This window comes from Saccoglossus kowalevskii, chromosome 9 (genome assembly GCF_978046115.1).
Source record: "Saccoglossus kowalevskii chromosome 9, keSacKowa6.1, whole genome shotgun sequence".
In the NCBI taxonomy this organism is placed as follows: Eukaryota; Metazoa; Hemichordata; class Enteropneusta; family Harrimaniidae; genus Saccoglossus; species Saccoglossus kowalevskii.
In genome coordinates, this window is record NC_140649.1 from 30787397 (window position 1) to 30814989 (window position 27593).

A 27593-nucleotide genomic window follows, 5' to 3' on the forward strand; every position below is an offset into this window, starting at 1 on the left:
GGAAAATAGTCTTTCTACTGTCCCTTGCCTCAGGTAGGCGACAGTCAGAACTGGGGGCATTGTCCTTTTTGGATGATGTACCGCCTTTATGGACAATCAAGTTGTGCTAAAGACACAAATCGGGTTTCTTGCCAGGAACCAAATCCCAGGACACGATCCTCACCCGATCGACATCCCACGGCTGTCAAATTTTGTCGGCTCAAAGGGTCAGGAGGAATTGCTTCTCTGCCCGGTTTGAGCACTGAGTTGCTACCAAAACCGTACTAGGGATTCAAGACGGGGTGCCAAGCACATGTATATCTTTGTGTTACGGCACAGACAGGCATGATAGGCCAGCCTCCCCGACTTTCATCGCCAGGTGGATTACTGCGACTGTATTGGAGGTCTATAATACTTCCTCAACACAGAGCTTGCAGAGACACAAAGTACGAAGTGCGATTGCTAACTCACTAGTTCCACCATCAGGCGCCCCTCGAACATTTTCTGAGGGCAGGCTTCTGGAGAACGCAAACGTCTATATCAACTACTACCTAAGAGACACTCAATCCATTAGGTCTTTAAGGTTGCTGACCAAGCCCGAACGACTACAAGGGATGCTGCCCATAGGCGATAAGTCGGTCTCAGCATTGTTGTGGACAGATTTCTCTACCGTCAGCACAGGCAAGGTAAGACACCACCCTCTTTTGGGTCTTAACTAGATGATGAGTGGTAGTTGTAGAGTGTATCATCCTAGACTTGGAAAGACTTTCATCATTTTGTGTTTGCTCGGAAAACCAGCCACGTAAAGGAGAAAGGAACAAGAGTGATTATCCAGCTGTAATGGCGCCTCCATATTGCCTCGGTCAAGTGGTTCGTGACGTAAGGGAAAAGAATCTTGGAGTCATGGGGCTTCCTCTGAACTAGATTCTATATCTCCGTCATTGCCACAATCGCTGATTAATGCTTACAGTTCAAAAAAGGCATTTTTTGTAGGCATGTGTATAGGCGGGTTCAGAGAACCCTCTGCCTAATTTCCATAAATAACCAATTTTGAACTGATATATAAAGTATTAATTATTTCATTTCAATGAAACTTGATACATCAGGTGCCCCCCTCGAGCATGTACTGAGGGCAGGCTTCTGAAGGACGCAAAACCGACCCTGTCACTGTATCAACAGTCGTTTTTGTTATGGGGATGACACTCGCATAGTGAAACACCGTTTCTTTTCACTGTTCTTAACTAGGTGGTAGTCATAAGTAAGGAATATTGTCCTGGGTATTCGGAGTCTATGGTGGGAAATGGACTATGTGAATAGGCTTCTTTTGTTATGAAAATATATATCCTTACAATCAAAATTGAATGAAAATACACACTGTTTGTACAGTTGCTCGACTGATATCTTAATCTTAATCACAATTAGCTAAAGTATAATATCAACTGTTTTCAGCATGTTCTACATGTATGTGTGTCTGCATTCTTGTGTACACGTTGATTTGAATACTACTTATTGGTTTACAGTTATTGTGTAATAACGATGGTTTACTCAAATAAGCTGAAACCATGTAGATTGTTTTATATTACAGTACAGTACAGTACAGTACAGTACAGTACAGTACAGTACAGTACAGTACAGTACAGTACTCCTCTACTTGGTGTCCAGGGTACTCTACAGTACTCCTCTACTTGGTGTCCAGGGTACTGTACAGTACTCCTCTACTTGGTGTCCAGGGTACTGTAAAGTACTCCTCTACTTGGTGTCCAGGGTACGATACAGTACTACTCTACTTGGTGTCCAGGGTATGATACAGTACTACTCTACTTGGTGTCCAGGGTACTGTATAGTACTCCTCTACTTGGTGTCCAGGGTACTGTACAGTACTCCTCTACTTGGTGTCCAGGGTACTGTACAGTACTCCTCTACTTGGTGTCCAGGGTACTGTACAGTACTTCTCTACTTGGTGTCCAGCGTACGGTACCGTACTCCTCTACTTGGTGTCCAGGGTACTGTACAGTACTCCTCGACTTGGTGTCCAGGGTACTCAGCTCCAGAAATTGTTTTTGAGGGGATTAGCACTTTGTCATGCACCACCCTCAACAACCACCTATTGTTCATGTGGCATGTTTCTGATTAGTACCTTTGGGAAAAAACTCAAATTGTGAAATTAGTTGTTGCATTATTGTTTTCTATTTTCACTTTTACAATGAAGAAACTGAATTGTTCACAAGAAGTGCATACATTTTATTACAATATTATGTATTTGAATACATATCATCAGAGTAAGAATCACTAATTATTGTATTGAAAAAAAAATTCCTTTCAATTTGACACAAGAAAAAAAGGTTTCATTTGTATACTATTAATTCACATGTTTCCCTATGGTACTCTTGTTACAGAAAGATCATGATGGCAAGGTGTAGTGCTCTGATTGTAGGATTAGAGTGGTGGCCTAATAAATATGACCTGTCCCTATCACTGATCCAGAAAGACGCTGCTATTACAGTAAAACGAGTTGTGGATAAAGTGTATGTCACTGTCCTCCAAGCAACTGATGAGGAGATTACAGATGCGAGGAAGATTGGAATTGAGCTCATCCTACCTAAGTTGAAGCCTGGCTTGAGTTCTAATGAACCAACAACTGACTGGCTGGTAATGCATGAAGCATATTTTCCAGACCTCAAGAATTGTCAAGACATAGGCTTAATTATCAGCCATGCACATGTAAATAGAACACTACATTTTGCGAGAGATATTCATCAGATTTTTCCAACTGCGAAATTGGTAACTTTAGTTCATCATATTCCAGAAGAGACATTTGCTGATTCACAAAAGCCTGATGAATCAGTGAAAAAGGAAAATGAAATCCTCGAATATGCTGGATACTCTGACCTTATTCTCTCCGTTGGTCCGAAGGTATTTGGTCATTTCAACTCAAAATTTAAACGGCTACAGAATAAGGGAGTACACTTCTGTTACTTGCCAAGTGCCGATGATATGTTCCTGCAAGCAGATATTTCTGAACCCGATCTTGACACTGAGATGGAAATACTTTCAGTAAACCTACCATCCACAAGAAAGACATTCAATGATTACAACATAGTCGCACGTGCAATGGGGAAAGTTGCCAATCATTACGAGTATGATGATAGTAAACCAACTTGGAAGATATGTGGTATATCAAACGCTGATGCTCCATCCTGTAAAACCCATTTGAACAGCAAGGCATCTTCTCCACATTTAAACATTAATATATGTTCTAAAAAGTGCATAGATGACATTTATGAAGATTTGAAGCAGTGTTGTCTCTATCTCCATGGTAATAAAAAAGATCCATTTGGCATTCTTGCTCTCTCTTCTATTGCCGCTGGTGTTCCAACACTCATTGATAGTGAATCAGGTGTTGCAATGTTTCTGCAGAGATCTCTGTCTGACCAAAGTGACAGAGTTATCGTTAATGTTGGTCCAAGTGAGAATGAAGCAAATATGAGTGAAACATGGGCGAGAAAGATCTACCAAGCTCTGCGACAATACCACAAGAGCTTCAGCAGTATCCAGCAACTGAGGAATGCTTTACTCCAGTCTGTGAAAGAAGGTGTTATTGCTGAATCCCACACTGAAATCATCAACTGGTACCATTCTATATCACAGCGTAAATATGGAAGCCAATCTCCTTCACGATCTGGTGAGTATTATCATGTAATTGACATAATCATGGCAAATAACAATGTATGAAAATTTTTATTTTCACTGTCTATGTTCACAGTAAACTTGATAATTACATCGATTATATGGAAACTCTTGAATAGATTTCCACCACAAAGCCTTTATAATACATTCATTGTAAGTGTGTCATTAGTTTACTTTAGAGCCATCCAACTGACACACTATATTGATTTACAATGAACTGTCGATATATTTCAATTATAGTGTGAATCATAGCTGTATTTTATTAATAAAATCTATTTTGTGTATATTGTGTTCTAATGTTTGTAAAATGAATATTTGTTCTTGGTCATTTATAATAGCAAAGACTTGTCCAAGTGACATATTTTCTTCTGTCGATAAATAACATCGATAAATAACAAAACGTTTTGTCTCTGTTTTCTCCAAGAATTGTCCATTTGTTTTTGTATTTTCGGTTTCCCAACAATGCAAATATGATCAGTGTCATGTACAGAGAGCTGATTTAGTTGAAAAGTGTGTCACAAGCAACCAAACTAGGCATTAAATTAATAACACAGGACTTGAACTTACTGAAGGTATCAAAGACAATTGCCTTGATGCTTAACAATAATATTTTATCAAATTTTGCCATTTGCCTTAGCTGTGTGCATCCTCATATGGGTGTTTAATTGTAACTGATCACCAGCCAGTATATTAACTAGTCGTAAAATAAGGCCCAAAGTAATTTATAGCAGGAGGAGTTTAAGTTGTAATTGTTACTATTATTATTTATCACTGTTTAATAACATTAACCAGTGTATGAATGCAACAGTTATACATGAATATGAAATCATTATATCATATGTTTTAGATACTAGTAGTGTTTTTTCAAGTTCACCTAATCGGCCTTCTGGGAGTGAAGAAAACCAACAACACACACAACCATCTTCCAAAAGTAAGTATATTTATAATAGATTAGTCACTATGGCGACCAAGTGTGAATACAGAGACTTGAGGATTGACCCCCGTGCCTGCATGCTTGTGTTCCCATCTATACATTGTATCTCAGGCGTGCCATGACCAATCACATTCAAACACATACATATACACTGGCATTGTTTAACGACCTGAATCAAGATGACCAAATGGTTGCCATTTTTATGTTAACATCATCAAAATTAATGTTTAAATGTGGTACATACAGATTGAATTAAAAATGGTTGACTAGTGGCCTTTTGTTTTAATTGAATGCCGTTTAGGATTCATATATCCAACATGCCTGGGCTGATCAAGTTGAAACTTCATACATACGTATCATATCGAACATATGCATATGCTTTTGTTTCATGATCTCATTCAAGATGGCTGAATGGCAATCATTTGAAGGCTAAATATGCATCAAAATCACACATTTTCAGAATTTCATAAACTGGATCTCAGTCGTGTGTTGATGGCATTGGTTTAAACTTGGTACATACGTTAAACAGAATAGGAAGCATGTCATTATATTTTTTTAATCAAATTCAAAATGGCCGATTGGTGGCCATTTTGTTTTAAAGAATGCAGTTTCGAACATGCCTTGATTAATCCTTTGTTGAAACTTCATGCCCTATAGAAAAAAGGGCCTCTTCTGAGGCCCAGACCGTTCATTCTCTCTTGTTTCCACGACCAACGGGTGCAGATATTTTTTCAGCTGCGCTACTACGCAGGACAAAGTGCAGGTTACAGTTGTATGACTGAGATTATCTAGGAATCTAGTGTTGGTGATCGACTCCATTCCGGTAAAGGCTTTCCATTATTAGGGGTCCCATTTTTACCTGTTTTAGTCGAATCGCCGGCTCAGTTTATATTCACCCGGATTCCAAATTCTGGCGCAGTGAATTTTCTGTTTTTTTCATGATCTCATTTTCGTAATTTTTTCAGACTGCAATATGCGTAAGTCGTAAAAAGGACAAAGAATGTCTCGACGCAACAGTTTGGACATAAGACATGCTCATCCTGCCTTATGCAAATGCCTGTTTGGGATGTTGCCATTCATGTCTCGGTTGTATCAGAGACTCGGGGAATTGCCTAGAGGGTCTCTGCGATTGATGGGATCCTAAAACATAGTTGCATTACGAGGCGAGGTGGAAAGCTGAAGGCAAGCGATTAAAAGCTGGTAAAAGTCGTGATAAAAAGAGGAAATCCCTAAAAAGCTGCAGCTAGCGATGTAATGTTTGATTCAATGAGTGAAAAAAATCTCTCCCTCCACTAGGTAATCGCGACGAGGCTCGCCTCCGATCGACAATCGAGATTGTTGGAGAGTTGTCACGATCTGACTCCCTGAGACGATTGAGACTGTTTATCTCTGAGATGACGGAGATGTCGGTCGATAACCCGGAAACTTCGGCGGTGGATCTAAATTCTCCCAGCGTGGAGTTAGTTTTCCTGTTTGATGTTAATGCGGCAGACAAACACCGTTCAACTGCTTTTGCTGGGGATCAGAGTGTCCAGTCACCATGGTTACCGATGTTGGTAAACTGCGTATTCCCACTGGGGCGCTGACATCGACACCGAGTACCGAGGTGGAATTGGCATGGCCTTTAGGGACTGAACCGGTTCAATCCACCGAGACTTCATCAGTACCAACGCTGCCTGAGTGGCTTGTGCAATCACAGGGACTGTTGCCTTCCCTTACCAGTATTAGTCAAGGTGTCCAGCTCTCCCATGGTGAAGAGATGGCTTGGAAAGCCTGGATGCGTAATCTGGCTTCAAATGTCAACTCCCTTCTGCAGTCTCAGGGCACGACGCAGGAGGGACCGGGGGGTTTGAGGGGGCGCAAGTCAGTGGGGGCACGGGCTGAGATACTGCCTGTCCCTCCACCACCAAGGCTAGGGTCAGGTGTGTCCCATTCTCCCAGTGATCTCTCCTTTAGAGGATCAGTGGGGGAACAACTCACATCAGTGGGAAAGGGAGCGTGCACTTCTTTTATAGAGGGGGGCCCTCTCCCTGAAACAGATTGCCTTATGCGTCCTCTTCCGTATTCCCAACAACCCCCTCAGGCTTGGGCTGACCAGGCATCGTTTCCTGTGTCTTACCAGGCCGCACAGATTGTCCCCACTTGTGACTGTAGGGGGGGCCTCCAGTGTTGGTACCCCTGTACAGGGTGGTATGCAATCTCTTATGGGGTGCAGCTACCACTCCCCCAGCAGGACGGGGCGAGCGCTCTGTCTCTCTCGTCGCCACTTTGTCGGGACAGTCACAGGATACCCAACCAACCGGAGCCCAGCTGATCCTTACTAATTACAGTTAAGGTCACAGCTTGTGAACCGGGCAGTGATGGTAGTGAGACTTTTGTTTCGTACGGGGCCAGTTGTAACCTCCTCCCCTCGAATGGGAGAGTCGCCTTTGGGCCCGTTCTCATCGGTGCTCTTCTCTCCCACTGCCGGTGTAGAGACCACGCCTGCTGGCCAACTTCCCTGGGCGCCTTGTGTGACCCAGGCTATAGAGGGGGCTCAGAGGGCGATGGAGGGGGGGCGATTGGTACCCTTCGGGAGAAAAGGACAAACAGCTTGAACCTGGTTTCAGAGCGGTCACGTCCAATGCCTTCCGTTGGGTGAATCGAGGGACACTCATGTGGTACCACAGTCTGCTCCACGGGTTCCCAGTGTCGATCTCTTTACCCATACTTCTGTTAAGGCGGGTAGTACAGATCGGGAAGGCCACGTTGCATGGTCATTTGACCAGCACCAGTGCCTATTAGTGCATGAGTTTGATCGCCTGCGAAGAAGGCCTTGGGGCGTGACCGGCTTTTTGATGGCCAGTTAGCGGATGCAGTGAACGGTTTGGCCGTTCCTGAGGATCAGTGTATCCAATTGAAGCAATCGTTCCTGTTGACCAAGGTAGCTAGTCCTTCTGGTCAACAGTTCTAATCAAAACCGCAACATGGCTCAGGCAGTAAGTCTTCCACTAGGGGCCACAACCAGAGAGGATCAAAGTGCACATGCAGCATATACCAGCTTGGCGCAGGAGAATTTTCGAATTTTCCGGCTAAACAGGTTTGTGGAACTCAAGTGCTTCCGGATGGAAACACCAGCTTTGGTACTTCTGTCAGTGCACTCTGAACGACGATTAATTCTACATACATGTACCCATTCACCACTCAGGCAGCCTATATCTCAGATTCCCATTACAGGGCAACGTTTACGAGTTTACCGTCCTCCCTTCTGGTCTGTGCACGGCACCGTACATCTTCACCAGAGTGCTAAGACAGGTGACCCAGCTGCTACACCGGTCGTCAGTCTATCTGAACCCATATCTCGATGAGTGGTTATTACACAACCGAGACAGGGAGGTGTTAGTGGAGCAAGTACGATTGTCGCAAATGCTCTTCCACGAGTTGGGCTTTTAATAAATATGCCAAGTCCAACCCAATACCGTCCCACAGCCTGTTTTTTTCTGGGTATACAGTTCAACACGAAGCAAGGGCTTGTTCGTCCCTCTCAGGAGTGATGCAACTCCCTTGCAGAGCTCGCCAGCCAAATCCGGTCGACGGGATCGGTGTCGATGCGCAAACTGATGCGGCTTATTGGCAAATGACTTCAGTTCGTCGTCTGGTTCCGTAAGCAGCTCTCCAGTCTCGTCCTACTGTCTCTGACATTTTTTTCAGGAAGTCGCGCACCACCACAGAGTCCTGCTTTGGACAGACAACACCTCAGTAGTGTCGTACATCAACAAGAAGGGGAGGGACGCGTTCCCCCACGTTGTTGAAGCTAGTGGAGGAGATTCTCCTTTGGTGCCTGGGAAACCAGGTAGAGCTATCGGCTCACCACCTTCCGGGGATACGCAAAAGCACTGCGAACGCCCTCTCAGGATGTATTTGGTTCCAGAACACTGAGTGGCGGACCGGCCGTTTCATTTCTGGGATGGGCCCCAGATAGTTCTGTTTGCCAATCACTGGAATGCCAAGCTCCCGACGTATGTGTCACTCCTCCCGGAGACGAGCGCTTTCACCATGAACGCTCTATCAAGCTCTTGGAGTCTCATGGACTCTTACGCTTTTCCACCCTTCCAACTGGGCACCAAGTTACGACTCGAGCCCACCTGCCATCTGACTTTGGTGGCGCCCAATTGGCCAGTGAAGGTTTGGTTCCTAATGTTGCTGGAACTTCTAGTTGAGTTGCCCATAGAGTTGCGGGATCTTCCGGATCTGTTGTCCCGGCCATACGACATTCTACCGATGAGCTCTGCGCTATTTCATATTCACACGTGGACGCTGTCAATAAACTCGTGCTAGCACTAGGTTTTTCTGCAGAGTTGTCCAAGTTCCTCGCTTTGGCACAGTCGAACGGTACCAGACGTTTTTACAAATCCAGATAGAGACTGTATATTGATTGGTGTGACAGAAGGGAGATTGATCATCTCAGTCCCTTTATTAGCGAGGTAGCTCATTTTTCCTATATTTATTGGATCAAGGAAAATCTATCGACAATTCTTGGATATCAGTCAGTTTTATTTCCAGCTTTATCAGAATCTGCTGGACTGAAACTGGCTTTGAGTTCTATTATAATTTATTTCTATTTTGGCTCTGGCGTCAGGTAGGCGGCGCTCAGAGATAGGGGCACTGTCTTTTAGTGACGGATGTGCCTCCTTTATGAACTCACAAGTTATTTTGAAGACGCGGTTGGGCTTTCTTGCCAAGAATCATTCCCAGGGCGTGACCCTGAACCGATCGTCATCCCACACCTAACTAACTTAGTGGGCAAGGAGGACCCTCAAGAACGGATTATATGTCCTGTCCGAACTCTGAGCTGGTACTGCGACCACACCAAGGTGTCTAGGGGCAGTGAGAAGTGCATGTTTATCTGTTATGAGCGGGGCAAACAGAGCCACCCTGCTTTGTATACCACCATTTCACGGTGGATTGTTGATACAGTCATGGAAGGCGTATAACTTAACTGCTTCTTCATCAGCTCGTCTAGAACGTCACCGGTGAAGGCACACGAAGTGCACAGGGTAGCCAACTGATTGGCTTTGATGTCTGGAGCCTCGCTTGAGCAGGTGCTCCAAGCAGGGTTCTGGAGATCTCAGAATGTCTTCATTAACTATTACCTGAGAGACCTCCAAGTGCTGCAGGAGGGTCTCCACAGGTTTGGTCCAGTGGTGTTCATTGACCCATCCTGCACAACCAAGAGGCCCTATGCACGAAAGCGTTAGCGCGATAGTGTCTTCAGCCAAAACCAGCTTTCTTTGCTTGACACTGCTGGTTTCGTTCGACGCTATCGAACCCCAGCAATACACTGTTTTTGATGCATTAGAATTGTTGGGGCCCTATCTTATTGTTCAGTCGGCCGGCTTTAGTAAGCCTCCCTATATTGGGGGGCCTACTCTTGAAGTACCCGGTCCCTGAGAGTCACCCGAGTGGGTGTATCCCGGGACAAGACTCCTTGTTAGTGAGTAGCTTTAGATTTCTCTCAGTTTTTTTACCTTTCTTCTTTGTGTCGAACAATATACATTTCAGCCGTTGGAACTTCCCCACCTTCGGTGAGCGTGCTACTCTGCCTAACGAGTAATAAATGGAATTTATTATTTCCACAAACTTTCTGGTAGGTGATGTAGTAAACTATTAGGGTTGTACAAACCAGTTTGTTTACCTAATCATATCTACCAGAAAGTGAGTTGAACTCGCCCACTTCCCCACAAGCTTCCGACGACCCATTGGTGCAGCGGAAATGTTTGTGGGAATAAACGGCCTGGGCTTCGTGCGTGTGAGCACCCTGAGGGTGACCCCTCAGGAGAGGCCCTTTTTTCTATAGGGAATGCTACCCTAGGGTGTTCTTTGTGAACAGGATATATTCCAGAATAGTTTCTGTTCTGGGTTGTAATCTGTAGTTAAGCCTAACGAGTAATAAATGTATTATTTCCACGGACTTTCTGGTACGTATGATTAGGTAAACAAAAGGGTTTGTACAATCCTAATAATTTAAGGCAAGATGTTGAAAATCATGAAACAAAGTCAAGTGTAGTTTTTGATATATTGCCAAGTACTGAGCCCAAATATAATATCCTATTCCTTGTAAAATATCATGGAAGTGAGCATTTACTTTCTCAAAATTCAACCACTAAATTATATTGTTAAATTACCAGGGAGTTTTGCATTTTTTTAAATATCAATTGTTCAGTGACTAGACATATATTTTTGTGATAACTGTTTGAAAAGATTATCAATCTTAATGTTTTCGCTATATACCGTACTAATAGATTCATGCATCATTATGTGTTTTCGTATATATGAAGATTTTGTCGATTTTGGCAATGTACAGGATGTGTTTCCTACAGAACCAGCAATCACTACTGCTTGCTGATTCATTGTTGAAATGACTAAAAACTGGTAAGGCGTAACAAAAAAAGAAGGTCTGTTTCAGGTAACGAGCTAGAAAAAAATAGGTAGGGTAGGTCGGATTTTTTTTTATTCATTTTTTTTTTGCATTCAAACAATTGTTGAAATACAATTTGCTGAAAATATATAATTAGCATGAATATATCTGGGTCCTTATTCAATACCCAAATATTAATTGAATTTATATTTTGAGATGATAAATCTTTATATTAGTCAAAATTGCTCACCTGGTCAACTGATATTGGTTAGTTTCAAATTACTGACACGACCAAGATATCAAGTATCATACTCAATGGATGTTGTTGATCTCAGAATTTAAAAACAGCCATTGAGGACAATTGTTGAAATCTGATTCAACTGAGGCAAACTGAATAGAATGTGAAGAAAGACAAGTTTCAAAGATGTTCAAGTTGTATTCAAGTTTCACTTATTTTTCATAGGGTCTCATGCAGCATGGGAGGTACCCTTCACTGGTGCATGCAGCTCATCTTCCCTTGATATACCTGCTGCATTCTTCACGCCCGAACTGTAAACAAATATTAAATTGACTTTACAACTTGCAAGTGTGTTGTTTTTTAGGATATAAAAAATATATAAAATCAATATTAAAAAAAGACTATTTATAAAATGTATTGCTATAAAACACACCGTTTGTAGGCACTTTATATTAAAATTTAAAGTGCCTGTGAAATGGCTGCTATTTTCACGCCTACAATTATCCATTGATACACAAATATTATTAATTTTTATGTTTCTCAGCATGAATTATTTTTTTTAAGTGAAAAAGTGTGTTTTAAACTCAGTCTACGGCAACTTTATTTTGTGTATTTTAAAACGAGGCATACAGAAATTCCCCTTGTGACGTCAGAAGGGGAAGTCGCATGGCAGCTTGCGTTGCCGATACGTGTGAATAAGGCAAACTTCTTGTGCAGTTTTTTCGTCTTTGACTAAATTGTCACTTATGTACTTGTTCGTCGAGGAAGAATGGACCATAATGAACACATAGTATCAATTTTTGTTGCATGGGGTTGAGTTAGATGCGAAATATGTCCGTTCTGTTGTAGCTGGTCACCGTGATCGTCACCAACACCGGCGCACGTTTGTACACTGTCGCTAAACAAAATAGAATTTGACGTCGTTATTTGGCAGGTTACTAGGCACGTCACTACACTGTTTTATTTCATCGATCGTCTGGGTAAAACTTTCAAAATTAAAATAAAAGAGAACATATTTTGACATTCTGAACATTAGACTTTAGTGATCACTATAAAATAACTAAAAAAAATGACAAATCACAGTTACTAAATAAATGACAGCCGCGTGGAAATAAATTGACATTTTGTTGAAATAGGTGAATGCGTCGGGTCACGACGAGGGCAAGTGCGTTAAAAGCGGCGCTTAATTGGATAACAAAAATAATCGAAATCGACACACATACAGATAAATTCAGAGTGGATTCGAGTTAGCGTGATTTATGGCGTGATTGTCATAATTATAACATCATATTAAAACTTTATTTGGAAACACATCTGCAAGCATCGAGGTAAAAAAAGAACAGAGGTGTGAATTCGACATTCAACACCAATCACCAAACAATTCAGAAACTTTTAGCCTTCGAAAATGAAAACAGCAGTGTGTAAGGGCTGTGTAATTTCCTGTTTGTCCGACGCTTCGTTTTCGTGTCACTGTCAAAATTATTGCTACCTTTTATTTAACAGGGACTAAATGGTCTCTATAAAACGATAATCACGATCGCAAAAAAAAAAATCAACTCATTTGAAACACTTGCCGGACGTCTCTCTCTCTTCTGAAATCCGCCTCGGTGATCATGTGCTGGTCCGGAATCTTTTTTTTTTCAAAAGTGTTGCGCCAGGTTTACGTTGTCGGCGTTTCTCTTTAAACCTAGTTGTTTTTTCATGGACGAGGACAGTTTTTCTAACAAAAACAAAGAATCTGAGGTTAAGTGGCTTTCGTCCACTGATGTCGCGCCTTCGGATCGATTAGAAACGTGTGAATACATACTATGACTATACGTTTCACTGCAACTGCTCACAACACAACATCTAAAAACTCTCACTCAAAAAAATAAAATAGACCAAAAAAAAAAAAAAAAAAAAAACGCCGACCGAAAAATGTATATCGTTTAAAAGTATACTGAATGACCAGTGTTATTACGGCTCAGGGGTATGACTCCCTCTCACATTTTGTCATTTGGTGGTGCACTTTCGGCGAGAGTCGGAAATCCGGAAACAGTCGACAGTTTCAGGATATGTGGGCGTGGCTACAACACGAGAAATATCCCAAATTTACTTGGATACGAGTAATCATTTTCAGCAAAAAAATCAATAACTGCCCATTTCAGTGGGACACAGATCTAAAATAGGAAACGTGAGGGTGGGCATTGCACAGGCACTTTAAAGGATTGTCAAATTCAGTTACAAATTAAAAGTAACTCATTTATATTTCATGAATACATGTAAAGAAATAAATACCGAACGTTATTTATAAGAGCGCCATAGTTTATACATGTACTTTGAGGTTTTGATCAATTGTAGAGACTTTTTCTTAGTCGAAGCAGATATCAGTACATCGAATGGACATTTTGTCTCTGGCGATGTGGGTTTTGTGCATTTATCAAGTCCCGAACACACCGTGCTGTCCGGCTCAGGGGCACAAGTGAACTTTATGAATTTAGTCCCATTTTTGTTCAGGGCCCTTGTTCGTTCTCTGCTATTGCAAACTCACAGAACGATTGTCCTGTACATGCGTACAAATCTTCTAAATCCTCAAAAGTTTCAGTTGTTAGAAAAATAAACGACCTCGATGTCCGAACATTGTGCTTTGAACATACATTTTTTATCGCACAAACGACGACCGCACTTGCACCGGAGGCGGCCATTTTGGAATCTAAAAATAGGTAAAATGGTAACACGTGATGTGGTATGCGATCACTGATTGGCTAAAAGACGCATCATCGACCACACGTTTCCAAACACCATCGGAATTCATTTTTTAGTCCCCGTTCGGACGCAGTCCGAAAACGGGGACTTATGTTTTGCCCTGTGTGCGTCCGTCCGTCCGTGCGTCCGTGCGTCCGTGATCACCTGTATCTCGAACATGCATGGACCGATTAAGTTCAAACTTCACTCATACATCACACATTATATGGGACATATGCACATGCATTTTTTTCATGATCCGATTAACGATAGCCGAATAGCGGCCATTTTAAGGCCGAAAATGCATCAAAATCGCACATTTTCACCATTCCGGACCCGGATCTCAGTTATGCATGGACGGATTTTGTTCAAATTTGGTACATACATTAAACATAATAGGACCTTGATGCACGTCATTTTTTTTGGATCAGGTTCGAAATGGCCGACTGGCGGCCATTTTGTTTTAAAGAATTCAGTTCTGGATCCGTATCTGAGACATGCTTGGATTGATCGAGTTTAAACTTCACACACACAAGGTACATCATGTCACAAATATGTATGTGCATTTGTTTCATGATCTCATTAACGATAGCCAAATGGCGGCCACTTTAAGGCCGAAAATGCATTGAAATCGCACATTTTCACCATTCCGGACCCGGATCTCAGTTATGTATGGACGGATTTCATTCAAATTTGGTACATACATTAAACATAATAGGACCTTGATGCACGTCATTTTTTTTCGGATCAAGTTCGAAATAGCCGACTGGCGTCCATTTTGTTTTAAAGAATTCAGTTCTGGATCCGTATCCGAGACATGTCTGGATTGATCAAGTTCAAACTTCACACACACAAGGTACATCATGTCACAAATATGTATGTGCATTTGTTTCATGATCTCATTAACGATAGCCAAATGGGGGCCGCTTTAAGGCCGAAAATGCATTGAAATCGCACATTTTCACCATTCCGGACCCAGATCTCAGTTATGCATGGACGGATTTCATTCAAATTTGGTACATACATTAAACATAATAGGACCTTGATGCACGTCATTTTTTTTCGGATCAAGTTCGAAATAGCCGACTGGCGGCCATTTTGTTTTAAAGAATTCAGTTCTGGATCCGTATCCGAGACATGTCTGGATTGATCAAGTTCAAACTTCACACACACAAGGTACATCATGTCACAAATATGTATGTGCATTTGTTTCATGATCTGCTTAACAATAGCGGAATGATAGCCATTTTAAGGCCGAAAATGCATCAAAATCACGTATTTTCACAATTCCAGAACCGGATCTCAGTCATGCATGGATGGATTTTGTTCAGATTTAGCACAATGTGTTGTACATATGCAGGTGCATTTCGGTCATGATCTGCTTTGAATGTATATGTCACTCAAATATGAACGAAACGGGGACGTGTCATTGACAATGACTTTTATTAAATTTAAACTGTGCAATAAATTAAAATCTTATATATGTTGAAACAAAATTAAGATCAGGACGTATTTTTAGGTAGGGTTGGGTTACCGGAAACACACCATTTTTTAGGCCTAAACAGGCTGCAAAGTACAAGTAAAAAACACTGTATGCAAATGTGTAGGATGCTAACAGCTTCGGATGCATGCAAACAAATACAAAATCTGACTTTAATTTCTGCTGGTGAAACAACTGGAAATGCATACATGTGATAGATAGAATATCAAAATTAAAGTGACCTATGATATCAGAACACACAATAATTACTACACTTGTTTAATGAAAACGATGTCATGGGTCCCTGATTGATTATCCTCTACCGGTATACATGTTAACTCACATACCATACTAGTATATTGTAATGTATGTAATGATTATAATTATTTGCTATTGGTAGCCATGGTAGCTTCAGGAATTGTGCCCTTCATTGAGTGAGTAAGTGAGTGAGTGAGTGAGTCTGATGTTGTCAACATTTTCATGTTTATTGCTCATCAATATTTACATACACTTTGTATTTTTTTTATAATTCATTCCATTTGCAGTTTATATGGATACTACTCTCCATCTGCCTGCAGTGGTGGACCAAGCCAAAGTCAATATTTTGAAGAAAGTTGAAGAGCTTTATGAAAGGGAGGAGAGACAGATTATTGAAAGAAATGATCCTGATATGTATGACCAGTGGCAAAAAGCTTTATCACGTTACAACACATTAGTTACAGAGATAGGTCAGGGCTCACTGAGATTCACTCTTCAGTTTGAATCTTATTTGGATGTTCAGCATTTCCAACAGCGATGTGAATGCGGTGAAGTAGGAGGAATATTAGCTGATATTCTTATAACACCCGAGATCAGAGAACTACTTCAAACAGCTGGTGTAACTGTTGGCCCGGAACTTATTAGAGTTGAATTGAAAGGTAATATACATTTACTAACAATAATATGCATCTGGAAAAATCTGTGAATGATCATATTGAATGTATTGACTGGAAGTACATGTTTGTCCATCATGCTTCTCATCAATCTAATTATACTGAAAGTAACTTTAATTTTGTGAAAGTCAAAACACTCTGTGATTCAGAAAAATAGCAACCGGGGTATAGCACGAAAAAGATTTTTTGAGAGTTCAATGACTTGTTTGAAATTTATTCATAAAATCACAAATTTGGCACCAATTTAATGGATTACAGTTTATAACATACATGTATATGTATTTCCCTCATAGATGAAGAAAATACAGCCTTGAGGAAACTTCTACCACTGAGAAGAACTGGTCACTATATCACTCAACCAAGTATGCATAATTAATTAATCCTCGTTTGGAGGCGGTCTGAAAACAGAGACGTATAGACTGACCTTTGTGTGTTCATCGGTTAGTTTGTCCATCCATCCATCCATCTGTCCGTCCGTCTGTCTATCTGTCTATCTATCTGGACATATATCTTGGTCATGTCTCTACCAATCACATTGATATACACACATTGTGCATTATCTTGAGATAAATATGCACGCCATTGCGTGGACTAAAGATGGCTGAATGGCATTTTTTTTTATTCTGAAACTAGATCTTGGTCATGCGTAGATAGATTTTGTACATACATACATCTAACACAATGGCAGTGTTCTCCCCTAAGCGCTAAGTACTGTTGAAATTTTAAATGACGAATTTATATTTATGATTTTTTTTCAAAATTACTGATATGAATTACAGTGTATATATAATTGTAACAATATCAACTACTGCTAATATATTTTTGGTTATATGCATTGGCATATTAATTAAATAATGTGTTTCACTGTATAAAGTAAATCTTATTTATTTAAAAATATATAAGTACATTATGTTAATTAGTATGCAAATTAATATGCAAATTAGCCACAACCCTGAGATAATTTTCTGGGGAGGAGAACGCTAATATCAAATGAAAAATCATTATTTCTAGGTACTTACTCAGTATAGTAAACGTGTTGGTCAATTCATGGCTGGATCAAATCAGTATAGGTAGATGTGTTGGTTAATTGATGGCTGGGTTTAGTGGGTTGGTTTCAACGTGTTCCCTTTTTGTGTGCATTGCTTTACAAGAAAAAAAAATCGGGTGACGCAAATTTGGCTGCATTGTTGGATGTTTTTGTGTCAGCTTTAACTGTAATTCGTCCCTCTCATGCATGAGTTGTTCATTTTTACCAATGTGTTTTTAGAGTGGATAAGCAGAAAGGGTATTGTTTGGGAAGCAGGAGGAGCATAGGCTGGTGGTATTGGGTCTCCGCCAAGACCTAGCCAACAGGTAGCATGGGGTTTGTGGCCGAACGCCTAGTCAGCATTCCCTCTTTGTCCCTCTAAGAACTGATGCGGATCATCGGAATGATTCGCAGGGTAGTTCCCCAGACCGCATTATGCAGCTGACTGGTACAGCTCACTTTGTTGCAGCACCGGCAACTGGAGAGGCGAGTAACACTCTCAGACCAAGCGAGGGATGTCTTGCCCTGGTGGTCGGCAATTGCCAACCTCAGGCAGGGGTCCCCTTGGACCCACTCGCCACGGCTATGACTCTGATAATGGATGCCTCCCTCACAGGTTGAGGTGCACACGAACAAGCCCAATGAATATGGCCCGTGCATTGGGTTCAGGACCGCCATATCAACTGGCTCAAACTGAAAGAAGTGTACTTAGCACTGATACACTTTCTACCCATAGTTTGAGACCACATAGTCTTGCTTTGCACAGACAACACAGAGGTGGTCTCCTATAGCAACAAGGAGGGGACCAGATCCCCATCATTGTTGGTCCTAGCAGAGCAAATTCTTATTTGGTACCTGGAATACAATGTGGAGCTAACTGCACACCACCTTCCAGGGGTAAAGAATAGTCATGCATACGCCCTCTCGCGCCGCCTCCGTCTCCAGATTACAGAGTGGCAGATACCCAAGGGGTAGCCTCCAGGCTGTTTTGGCGGCGGGACGGCCCAAAGTTCGACCTATTCACCACGCTCCGGAATGCCAAGCTCCAGACGTATGTGACACTCCTGTCGACTGTGGGCCCACATGGACGTCTTCACCTTTCCTCCCTTCCCTCTATTCACCGGGTACTGGAGAAACGTCAACAGGAGCGACCTGCATTTTGACGCGGATGGTGCCCAATGGGCCAAGCAAGGCCTGGTTTCCACTACTGTTGGAAATATTAGCCGAAACACCAGTGGTCCTTCCAGACTTACCGGATCTGCTGTCCCAACCGGATGGCACACTGCCCTTGAGCCCAGCGGTGTACTACTTACACGCATCAAGGCTCTTAGTTTACTCTCTCAGGTTTTTTAGTCCCTGTCTCAGGTGCAGCCTGAAAGGCGGACTATTAATTTTTATTTCAATTTACCGTCTGTGGCATCTCTAACATTTTCTCAGAAATTCTGCAGCAGATATCGATGAAACTTGGCAGGTTCATGAACAAGTCTCTGCCGAATATCCACGTAATTTTTTTTCCAGATCTGAAAATCCTAAGTCGGGCTTTTTCATAATTTTCATCCAAAACTACCTCTCCCAACACCGCTCAGTATGCTCAGCATAAATAATTAGCTTAGATTGTAATGCTAGGGTTTTTAGTGATGTCATGACCTGTTCATTACCTTGATCTGAATCAGAGACAGATGAGTCGTACCATTATCAATCTCAGTGGAAAATGTAGAGAGGTGTTAGGGCTACATTTTGATGGGAATTATAGTGGTGATGCTGAAAAACCCAGGTCTTGGTAATATACAAAGACCTGAATTAATAAAGAAGTCAAGTTTTTATTAAAGATACATCAAGGTTTACTCAGATTTATGTATGCAGTTTCTTGAGCATGTATGAGACATAGTTTGGTGGCATTTGTGTACTCTGAGATTTTGGACCCGGGTCAATGAAAGTTTTCAGTTATCAGATTGAGGGAAATCACTTTATGATGAGTTGTACCCACCTAGAGTACATATTAATTCAATTGTTTGCAGATGTTCCATGTATTATTTTAACATGAGTATTTTATAATTAAATAACGGGGACTGTGACATTCATGTCTTGTTTAGTTTTTTTCTGAGCGGGCTGCCAACGTCTAGGTCAGGGCGAACAGGGATCCCACCAACAAAGCCTACGACTCGAAATGGTGAGCATACACTGATTGGTGTAGTGGAAGGGAGATTGATCCACGCCATCCCTCTGTTGGCCAGGTAGCTGAAATGGGCTTGTCCTATTCAGCGATCATTTGCTATTGGTCAGCCTTTTCACCCACCATTGAGAATTCTCTGGGAACGAGGCTAGCTGGTTGTCCTACTATTAGAAGACTGTTTACTACTTAATCAGAGGCCTAGACCCCGAACGAGGGAACTACCCAATTTGGACTTTTCGGTTGTGTTGTCCACTCTAAGCAGACCGTCCTTTGAGTCTCTCCGATCAGCACCACTAAAATATTTGACATGGAAAACAGTCTTCCTACTATCCCTCACCTCAGGTAGGCGTCGGGCTGAATTAGGGGCCCTGTACTTTTCAGACGGGTGTGTCGACTTTATGGACAATAAAGTTGTTCAAAAGACACAAATCAGGTTCTTCGCCACGAACAAATCTCAGGATACGATCCACAACTGATCGTCAACCCCCGGCTGGCAACATTGTCAACTCGGAGGATCGGAAGGAGTTGCTTCTGTGCCCAGTTCAAGCTCCGAGTTGCTACAAGAAAGTCGAGGCATGGCAGCAAGCATATGTTTATGTGTTATGGCCAGGCCAGCCCTTTCCGACTTTCATTGCCAGGTGGATCACTGCGACCGTGTTTGAGGTTTATAATTGTTTGGCTTCCTCGACTCAGGGTTTACAGAGACACCATGTATGAGTGCATGAAGTCTGTGCGATTGCTCTTGCTTCAGGTGCCCCCCTCGAACATGTGCTGAGTGCAGGCTTCTGGAGAACGCAAAATGTATTTACAACTATAACCTAAGAGATACCCAATCCATTGAGGAGGGTCTTTTTAGGGAGGGTACCGTCATAGCGGGTCAGGCTTTGGTTACGACCCAGCCCGGACGACCTCAGGGATCCCTGCACATAGGCAATAGAATGGTCTCAGCAGCACGTTGTTGCAGAGAGATTTCTCCCATCAGCACTCCTTGGAACTTTCCAGGTCTTGCTTTCGACCTATGCCCTCATAAAGAACTGTTTTGGTCTTTTCTTTTGAAAGCTAGTTACCCAAGAATTTGGGTCTAGCGTTCTCGAGCAAACCAAACCTCGTCACAGTGTCAGCATTTTGCTTTTGTTCCGGGGACGGCACTGGCAGGGTAGGACACTGTTTCTTCACTCAACTAGGTGGTCGTAGGTATTATCCCGGACTGGGACACCCTTTTTATTGTTTTTCAGTTCGCTCGGAGACCCGCCACCTATCAGCGTCTGACCCTGCCTACAGTTCAAAATAGTCATTTTGACTGACCAGAGTCTATGGTGAGTAATTGAATGTAGTGAATTTAGGCAGAGGGTTTTCAACCCGCCTATTCACATAGTTCATACCCACCATAGACTCCAGGGCCCCCTCGAACACCCCACTTTTCCTTAGCGTTGGCTTAGTTTTTGATGCAGAGAAAAGGAACCAGATTTAGTGTGAATTGGCCTACTTCCCTGGCAAAGGCTTGTTGGGGTATCCTCGAAACATTGTTATGTGATAAGTACACAGTCGGTCATTATTGTTGACGTCGTCAGTGCTTTGTGTTTACTTACAACTTAGTCATTCATTTCAGAATTCAAGCTTTTTCACATAGTTTTTTCATCAGAATGTCTGTAGCTGGCGAGTATTTTTTTAATTTATGTATTTTACCACCAGCGACACATCGCAACAGAGTTTCATTCTTTTAACCCAGAAATGTTTCATGTTTGACTTTTGGGGTGATCAAAATGAAGTCTATATAATTTACCATTCTTCTCGGCATAACAAACATTTTGCTTGATCGAAACACATTATTAAAAATTGGTGGGCTGATTTGTTATCTGTCACAATGCATTTTGTTATTGTTAAATTGGGCTATTTTGAGCTTCTTTTCGATCGAATAAAGTCATTAGTTTTTGTATAGTTGACATTAATTGTTATGATCCTCCAAGAATCAGAAATATCACAGGTTTTTCAATCGACCACGTTAACATGAACGACGCCATTTTGACAAGATTTGTTTAGCGATATCAGCATGTTGGTACGCGCAGTTTTTTCCATATTAACGCTTGAAGATGAACATAATTCTCGATCTTTACATGGTAGGAACTGGATGTTTGTGAGTTGGTAGGCTGGTTTTATACGTATCGGGGTTCAATAACGCAAAATTTCATAGTGCTATTTTGTTTATGTTGTCATTGCCTGTAAAATTGAGGTCAAAGTGAAGTAAACGGTTTGTTGACCCACAACACAATTTGAAAAAAAAGAATGCTAGTCGTTTTCCGGGATGGGATGACCTCTTCTAGGAATGATGAAAAAAATCTTGATTGGGAAACAATATAACTGAATGAAATCTAGATGAATGAAATAATAACGAAAATAGAGTTTATGAAGCATTGTAAATTCTGAATGAATAAAACAAAGAAAAGAAATAATACTTAACATAGTGCCATGGGCAAAATAAAACTGATTGACTGAACGGTGTAGGCCAAGGAAAATCCTTGATTGTCAAAGGTCAAAGGTGACTGAAATGAATCCATGTAGTTCGATGCATTTAAAAAAATAGATTGACAATTTCCACTTTTGTGAGGATTGAATTGTTCAAGATTATATCTTTAAATTTTTCAATTAATTGTATATCTTAATATCAGAGGAAATTGGAATTTGGGTGAAGCTGGATAGATGCGTACAGGACCAGGCAACAGTGGATGTGAGTGACCAACAGGCTCATGCTGTATCCAGTACGATCTTTAGTAAGATCACTACAAGTGTGGATATCCCATCAGTGATGACACATCTAGATGCGATTGGACCATTCATAGTAACACATTTTGATCCAATGCTTCTAAGGTTGGTCATTGAGTGTCCAGAGAGAGATTCAGCTGACAAATTGTGGAATTCATACCAGTGTGGTAAGTTGAACGAGTTATTCCAGAAAGATATCGTGACTAATGATGTACTGAAAGAATGTGGCATATCAGAAATTATCCTCAAGACTACGATAGAGTCATGGAATTATGAGAAATGTGTGTTGTACTTCAAATATGATGAAACAAATGGTGAGTCTTTAAGGCTTTAATTGTGTTGTATTCATCACCTTTCTGTATATTATCACCAACTATTCAAATTATTTATCCATCTGCCATCCATTCATGAATCCATTGCTCATAGGTGCATACATGCTCCCATCTGACAACACTATTATGACACACCTAATTTTAATCTATTATATCCTACCGGTTCATACATTCGTTATGACACAAGAAAATGTTTGTATCTACAAATTGCAACCATGTGGTCACAGAGAATATGTGAAAAGCTTTCATTTGGTTAATAAACTGGCTTCGCAAACTGCAAATTTTAGTCCAAAAAAATATGATAACAAAATATAAAATACTCAGTTATTTTAATGCAATATATGCATTGGCTTCAATTTTGTTGGTGAATAAAAGTATAGAACAAGTTTCAAAGAAAACGAATATGAATACATTGCTTAGTAACTACAATCACAGGAGTGTTATATTTAGTCGGGCTATTTCACAGGCACATAACTGTTTGAGTTGTTTGTGTCCTTTATCCTAGTTGATGAAGCTGGTTATAATCCAATCAGAATGTTGACTGGTGCTATCCAAACGCATCTATGAATTTCTGAATATCATTGATGGTGAACACAACATGCATGAACACATCAATGTGCTAGAACAATCACTATTATGCCCATTACCTGTGCTGTTCAGATTCAAGTTGGTGGACAATTGGACATTTTGTGACTGTGTTTCCAGGGCCTTATGCATAACATAAGGTTTTCAGAAATCACATTCTTGCCATACAGCTATGATTAAGCTATGCGATGCATTACTTAGCAATATGGATGATGACTTATTGTGTGGTTTGCTTTTCCTTGATTTAAGCAAGGCGTTTGATATGGTAGATAAACATGTATTATTAAATACATGTGTAAGCTCTCAATTTATGGCATTTCTCCAATCTCCCTTGTTTGGTTTAATTCTTATTTAACTGACAGAAAGTTGTGTATTTGATGGGTAAACAGTCGGATGCTGTCAATATTCGACATGGCGTACCACAGGGTTCGATTTTAGGACCATTATTATTTCTTCTATTTATTAATGACCTACCATTATTTCTTGAAAATAGTTCCATTGATATGTATGCGGACGATCAAACTATGTTATCATCTGGACCAAGTATCAATGTAGTCACAAAGTGCATTAATGATGATGTTTGGCCAATTTTGCGTTGGGTTAATTGCAATTACATGTCAATCAACACATCTAAATCAAAATCTATGCTTGTTGGATCCCGTCAAAGGCTAAATAATATTGGTGAAGATTTTCTGGTTAACTTCAACGGTGAAATAATTAAAACAGTCAGTTTCGAAAAGTCGCTCGGGGTGGTTTTAGATAAAGCTCTATCATGGGATCATCATGTTGATATGCTTTGTAAAAACGCTGTAAAAAGCATTATTGGACTATTGCTGTATAGTATGGGGCAATACAAGTCAATCAAATTTATGTCGGGTGTATAAGCTTCAGAAAAGGGCAGTTCATGTGATTTCCTCTGACAACTTTAGCCAATCGTCGTTTGAACTGTTCAAAAAACATAGTATCTTGCCTATCGATTACAGAATTTCATATTTTCTAGGTATCGTAATGTATATGGCAACCAATGGCTTGGCGCCTTTATATATAAGTGAAATGTTCAGTCCTATCTCCCAAACCCCCAATATAGTACACGTTCCTCTCTTAAAAATAATTTACGCATTACTAAATGAAAAACATCCATGGGTCGGAGGACGTTTCAGTGTAGAGGGGTAACCCTATGGAATAACTTGCCATTCCATATCAGAAATTCAGCCTTTTTAAGCATTTTAAAGAAAACTTACAAAATTTATCTTAGTGAAAAATTTGTTGTAAATGGCTCAAGCCTATAGTGTGTATATTGTGTTTTTTGTCTCTACAGAGGGCCCAATGAAAATTACTTTATTGTATATTGGCCTACCCTCTTTAAATAAAGTGTTAAATAAAATAAACATGTCTGGACTAATCACATTCAAACCTTACTAAGATTTGCACATATTCACATATAGAAATCATAATGACTGAATAGCAGCCATTTTTAATGCTAAGAATTTATTAAAATCAAGTATTGCATTCCAACTTGTAATTCTGAAACTCATTCCCATTTTTTTCGAGCATGGTACATTCATTTAACATGAGACATTAAAATGGTGGAATTGTGGTCATTTAGTTTTAATGAATGTATAGTTACAGAGTCATTCTTTATCACTGCCATGTATAGATTTCACATTTTTAGCTCTGATGTCATTGAAGATGCCAGATTGGAGCTGTTCATATAGCTAACTGTTCATTCGTATTCCATCAATATAATTCTATTTTCAATGTCTTTTTGAAAACTACCAGTTCAATTGTTTTGATACTTGGTCTGTAGGTACCTTGGGTGGACTCTCTCATATTGTTCATTTCTTGATGATATCATTAATTCTCTATTTTGAGCTCCGCTGTCGACTTTGTCGAGCGGAGCTTATCGTATGAGTGATTGTCCGTCGTTCGTCGTCCGTGTCAATGTTTTACTTTTTCGACTTCTTATTGAAAACTACAAGCCTGAATGCTTTGATACTTGGTGTATATGTGCCTTAGGTAGACCTCTCTTAGGTTTGTTCATTTCATGTTGATATCTTCAATTCTCTAATTTTGGTGAATATTTTTGTCATTTTTGGTAAAAAGTGATATTTTCGACTTCTGATTAAAAACCGCAATTGCTTTGATATTACATATATAGGTACTACATGTGGACCTCTCTCAGATTTGTTCATTTCGTGATGATATCTTCGATTCTCTAATTTTGGTGAATATTTTTGTCATTTTTGGTGGAAAGTGATATTTTCGACTTCTTGTTAAAAACCAATAGTTCAATTGCTTTGATATTACATATATATATAGATACTACATGTAGACCTTTCTCAGATTTGTTCATTTCGTGATGATATCTTCGATTCTTTAATTTTGGTGAATATTTTTGTCATTTTTGGTGGAAAGTGATATTTTCGACTTCTTGTTAAAAACTGTAAGTACGATTGCTTTGATACTATACATATTGTTAATTTTCTAATGATGTCTTCAGTTCTTTAATTGAAATGTGCATTGCTAACAGCGGAGCTATCTCAGCCGATAGGCTGCTTGTTTTGTAATTTTTGGTAAAAAGTGATACAGTATATTTTCAACTTCTTTTTAAAAACCGCAAGTGCAATTGCTTTGATATTACATATATAGGTACTACATGTTGACCTCTCTTAGATTTGTTCATTTTGTAATGATATCTTTAATTCTCTAATTTTGGTGAATATTTTTGTCATTTTTGGTAAAAAGTGATACTTTCGACTTCTTGTTAAAAACCGCAAGTCCAATTGCTTTGATACTACATATATAGGTACTACATGTGGACCTCTCTCAGATTTGTTCATTTCGTGATGATATCTTCAATTCTCTAATTTTGGTGAATATTTTTGTAATTTTTGGTAAAAAGTGATATTTTCGACTTCTTGTTAAAAACCGCAAGTCCGATTGCTTTGATATTACATATATAGGTACTACATGTCGACCTCTCTCAGATTTGTTCATTTTGTGATGATATCTTCAATTCTCTAATTTTGGTGAATATTTTTGTCATTTTTGGTAAAATGTGATATTTTCGACTTCTTGTTAAAAACCAATAGTTCAATTGCTTTGATATTACATATATAGATACTACATGTAGATCATTCTCAGATTTGTTAATTTCGTGATGATATCTTCAATTCTCTAATTTTAGTGAATATTTTTGTCATTTTTGGTAAAAAGTGATATTTTTGACTTCTTGTTAAAAACAGCAAGTCCGATTGCTTTGATATTACATATATAGGTACTACATGTAGACCTCTCTCAGATTTGTTCATTTTGTGATGATATCTTCAAATCTCTAATTTTGGTGAATATTTTTGTAATTTTTGGTAAAAAGTGATATTTTCGACTTCTTGTTAAAAACCAAAAGTTCAATTGCTTTGATATTGCATATATAGATACTACATGTAGACCTTTCTCAGATTTGTTCATTTCGTGATGATATCTTCAATTCCCTAATTTTGGTGTATATTTTTGTCATTTTTGGTAGAAAGTGATATTTTTGACTTCTTGTTAAAAACTGTAAGTCCGATTGCTTTGATACTATACATATTGTTCATTCTCTAATGATGTCTTCAGTTCTTTAATTGAAATGTGCATTGCTAACAGCGGAGCTATCTCAGCCAATAGGCTGCTTGTTTAAGAATATTTTTGTAATTTTTTGATAAAAAAACTTCCTCTTGAAAACTACCAGTTCAATTGCTTAGTATGTACCTTGGGTGGACGTCTATCATATTGTTCATTTCATTATGTCATTTTTGATAAAAAAATGATATTTTCAACTTCTTTGTGAAAACTGTCAGCCCGATTACTTTGATAATGTTACATGTAGGTACTGTAAAATACTTTAAAATCTTGTGAATATACATTTTTGTTAGCTCCGCTGTTGACTTTGTTGAGTGGAGCTTATCATATGAGTGATTGTTTGTCGTCTGTTGTTGTCCGTGTCAATGTTTTACTTTTTCGACTTCTTCTTGAAAACTACATGCCTAAATGCTTTGATACTTGGTGTATATGTACCTTAGGTAGGCCTCTCTTAGATTTGTTCATTTCTTGATGATATCTTCAATTCTCTAATTTTGGTGAATATTTTTGTCATTGTCATTGTCACTTCTTGTTGAAAACCGCAAGTATGATTGCATTGATACTATAAATATTTTACAGTACCTTGAAATGACCTTTATCTGATTTGTTCATTTTGTGAAAATATCATTATTTCCCCAATTTAGCTAATAAATTTGTCAATTTTGGTGACAATGTCATTTTTGACTTATTTTTCAAAACTTAGCTTTGATACTTAATATATGTG

The 27593-nt window shown here is 39.9% G+C and overlaps 1 protein-coding gene across 1 annotated transcript; it reads left to right on the forward strand.

The window, feature by feature from the left end:
• The first annotated feature begins 2385 nt into the window (after positions 1-2385).
• LOC146739147 (uncharacterized) lies at positions 2386-18019 on the forward strand. Its single transcript, XM_085504070.1, has 5 exons — positions 2386-3661; positions 4514-4597; positions 15985-16356; positions 16665-16733; positions 17868-18019. Exons 1-5 carry the CDS (start codon positions 2386-2388, stop codon positions 18017-18019), a joined length of 1953 nt encoding a protein of 650 aa, XP_085360196.1.
• Positions 18020-27593: the final 9574 nt, after the last annotated feature.

What these genes read in the sequence shown, in the direction of transcription:
- LOC146739147 (XM_085504070.1), top strand. Translation starts at nt 2,386, where the DNA reads ATGGCAAGGTGTAGTGCTCTGATTGTAGGATTAGAGTGGTGGCCTAAT. An exon ending in TATTAGAGTTGAATTGAAAG is followed by an intron (nt 16,357 to 16,664) that starts GTAATATACATT and finishes TTTCCCTCATAG; the next exon opens with ATGAAGAAAATACAGCCTTG. An exon ending in TCACTATATCACTCAACCAA is followed by an intron (nt 16,734 to 17,867) that starts GTATGCATAATT and finishes ACTTTGTTGCAG; the next exon opens with CACCGGCAACTGGAGAGGCG.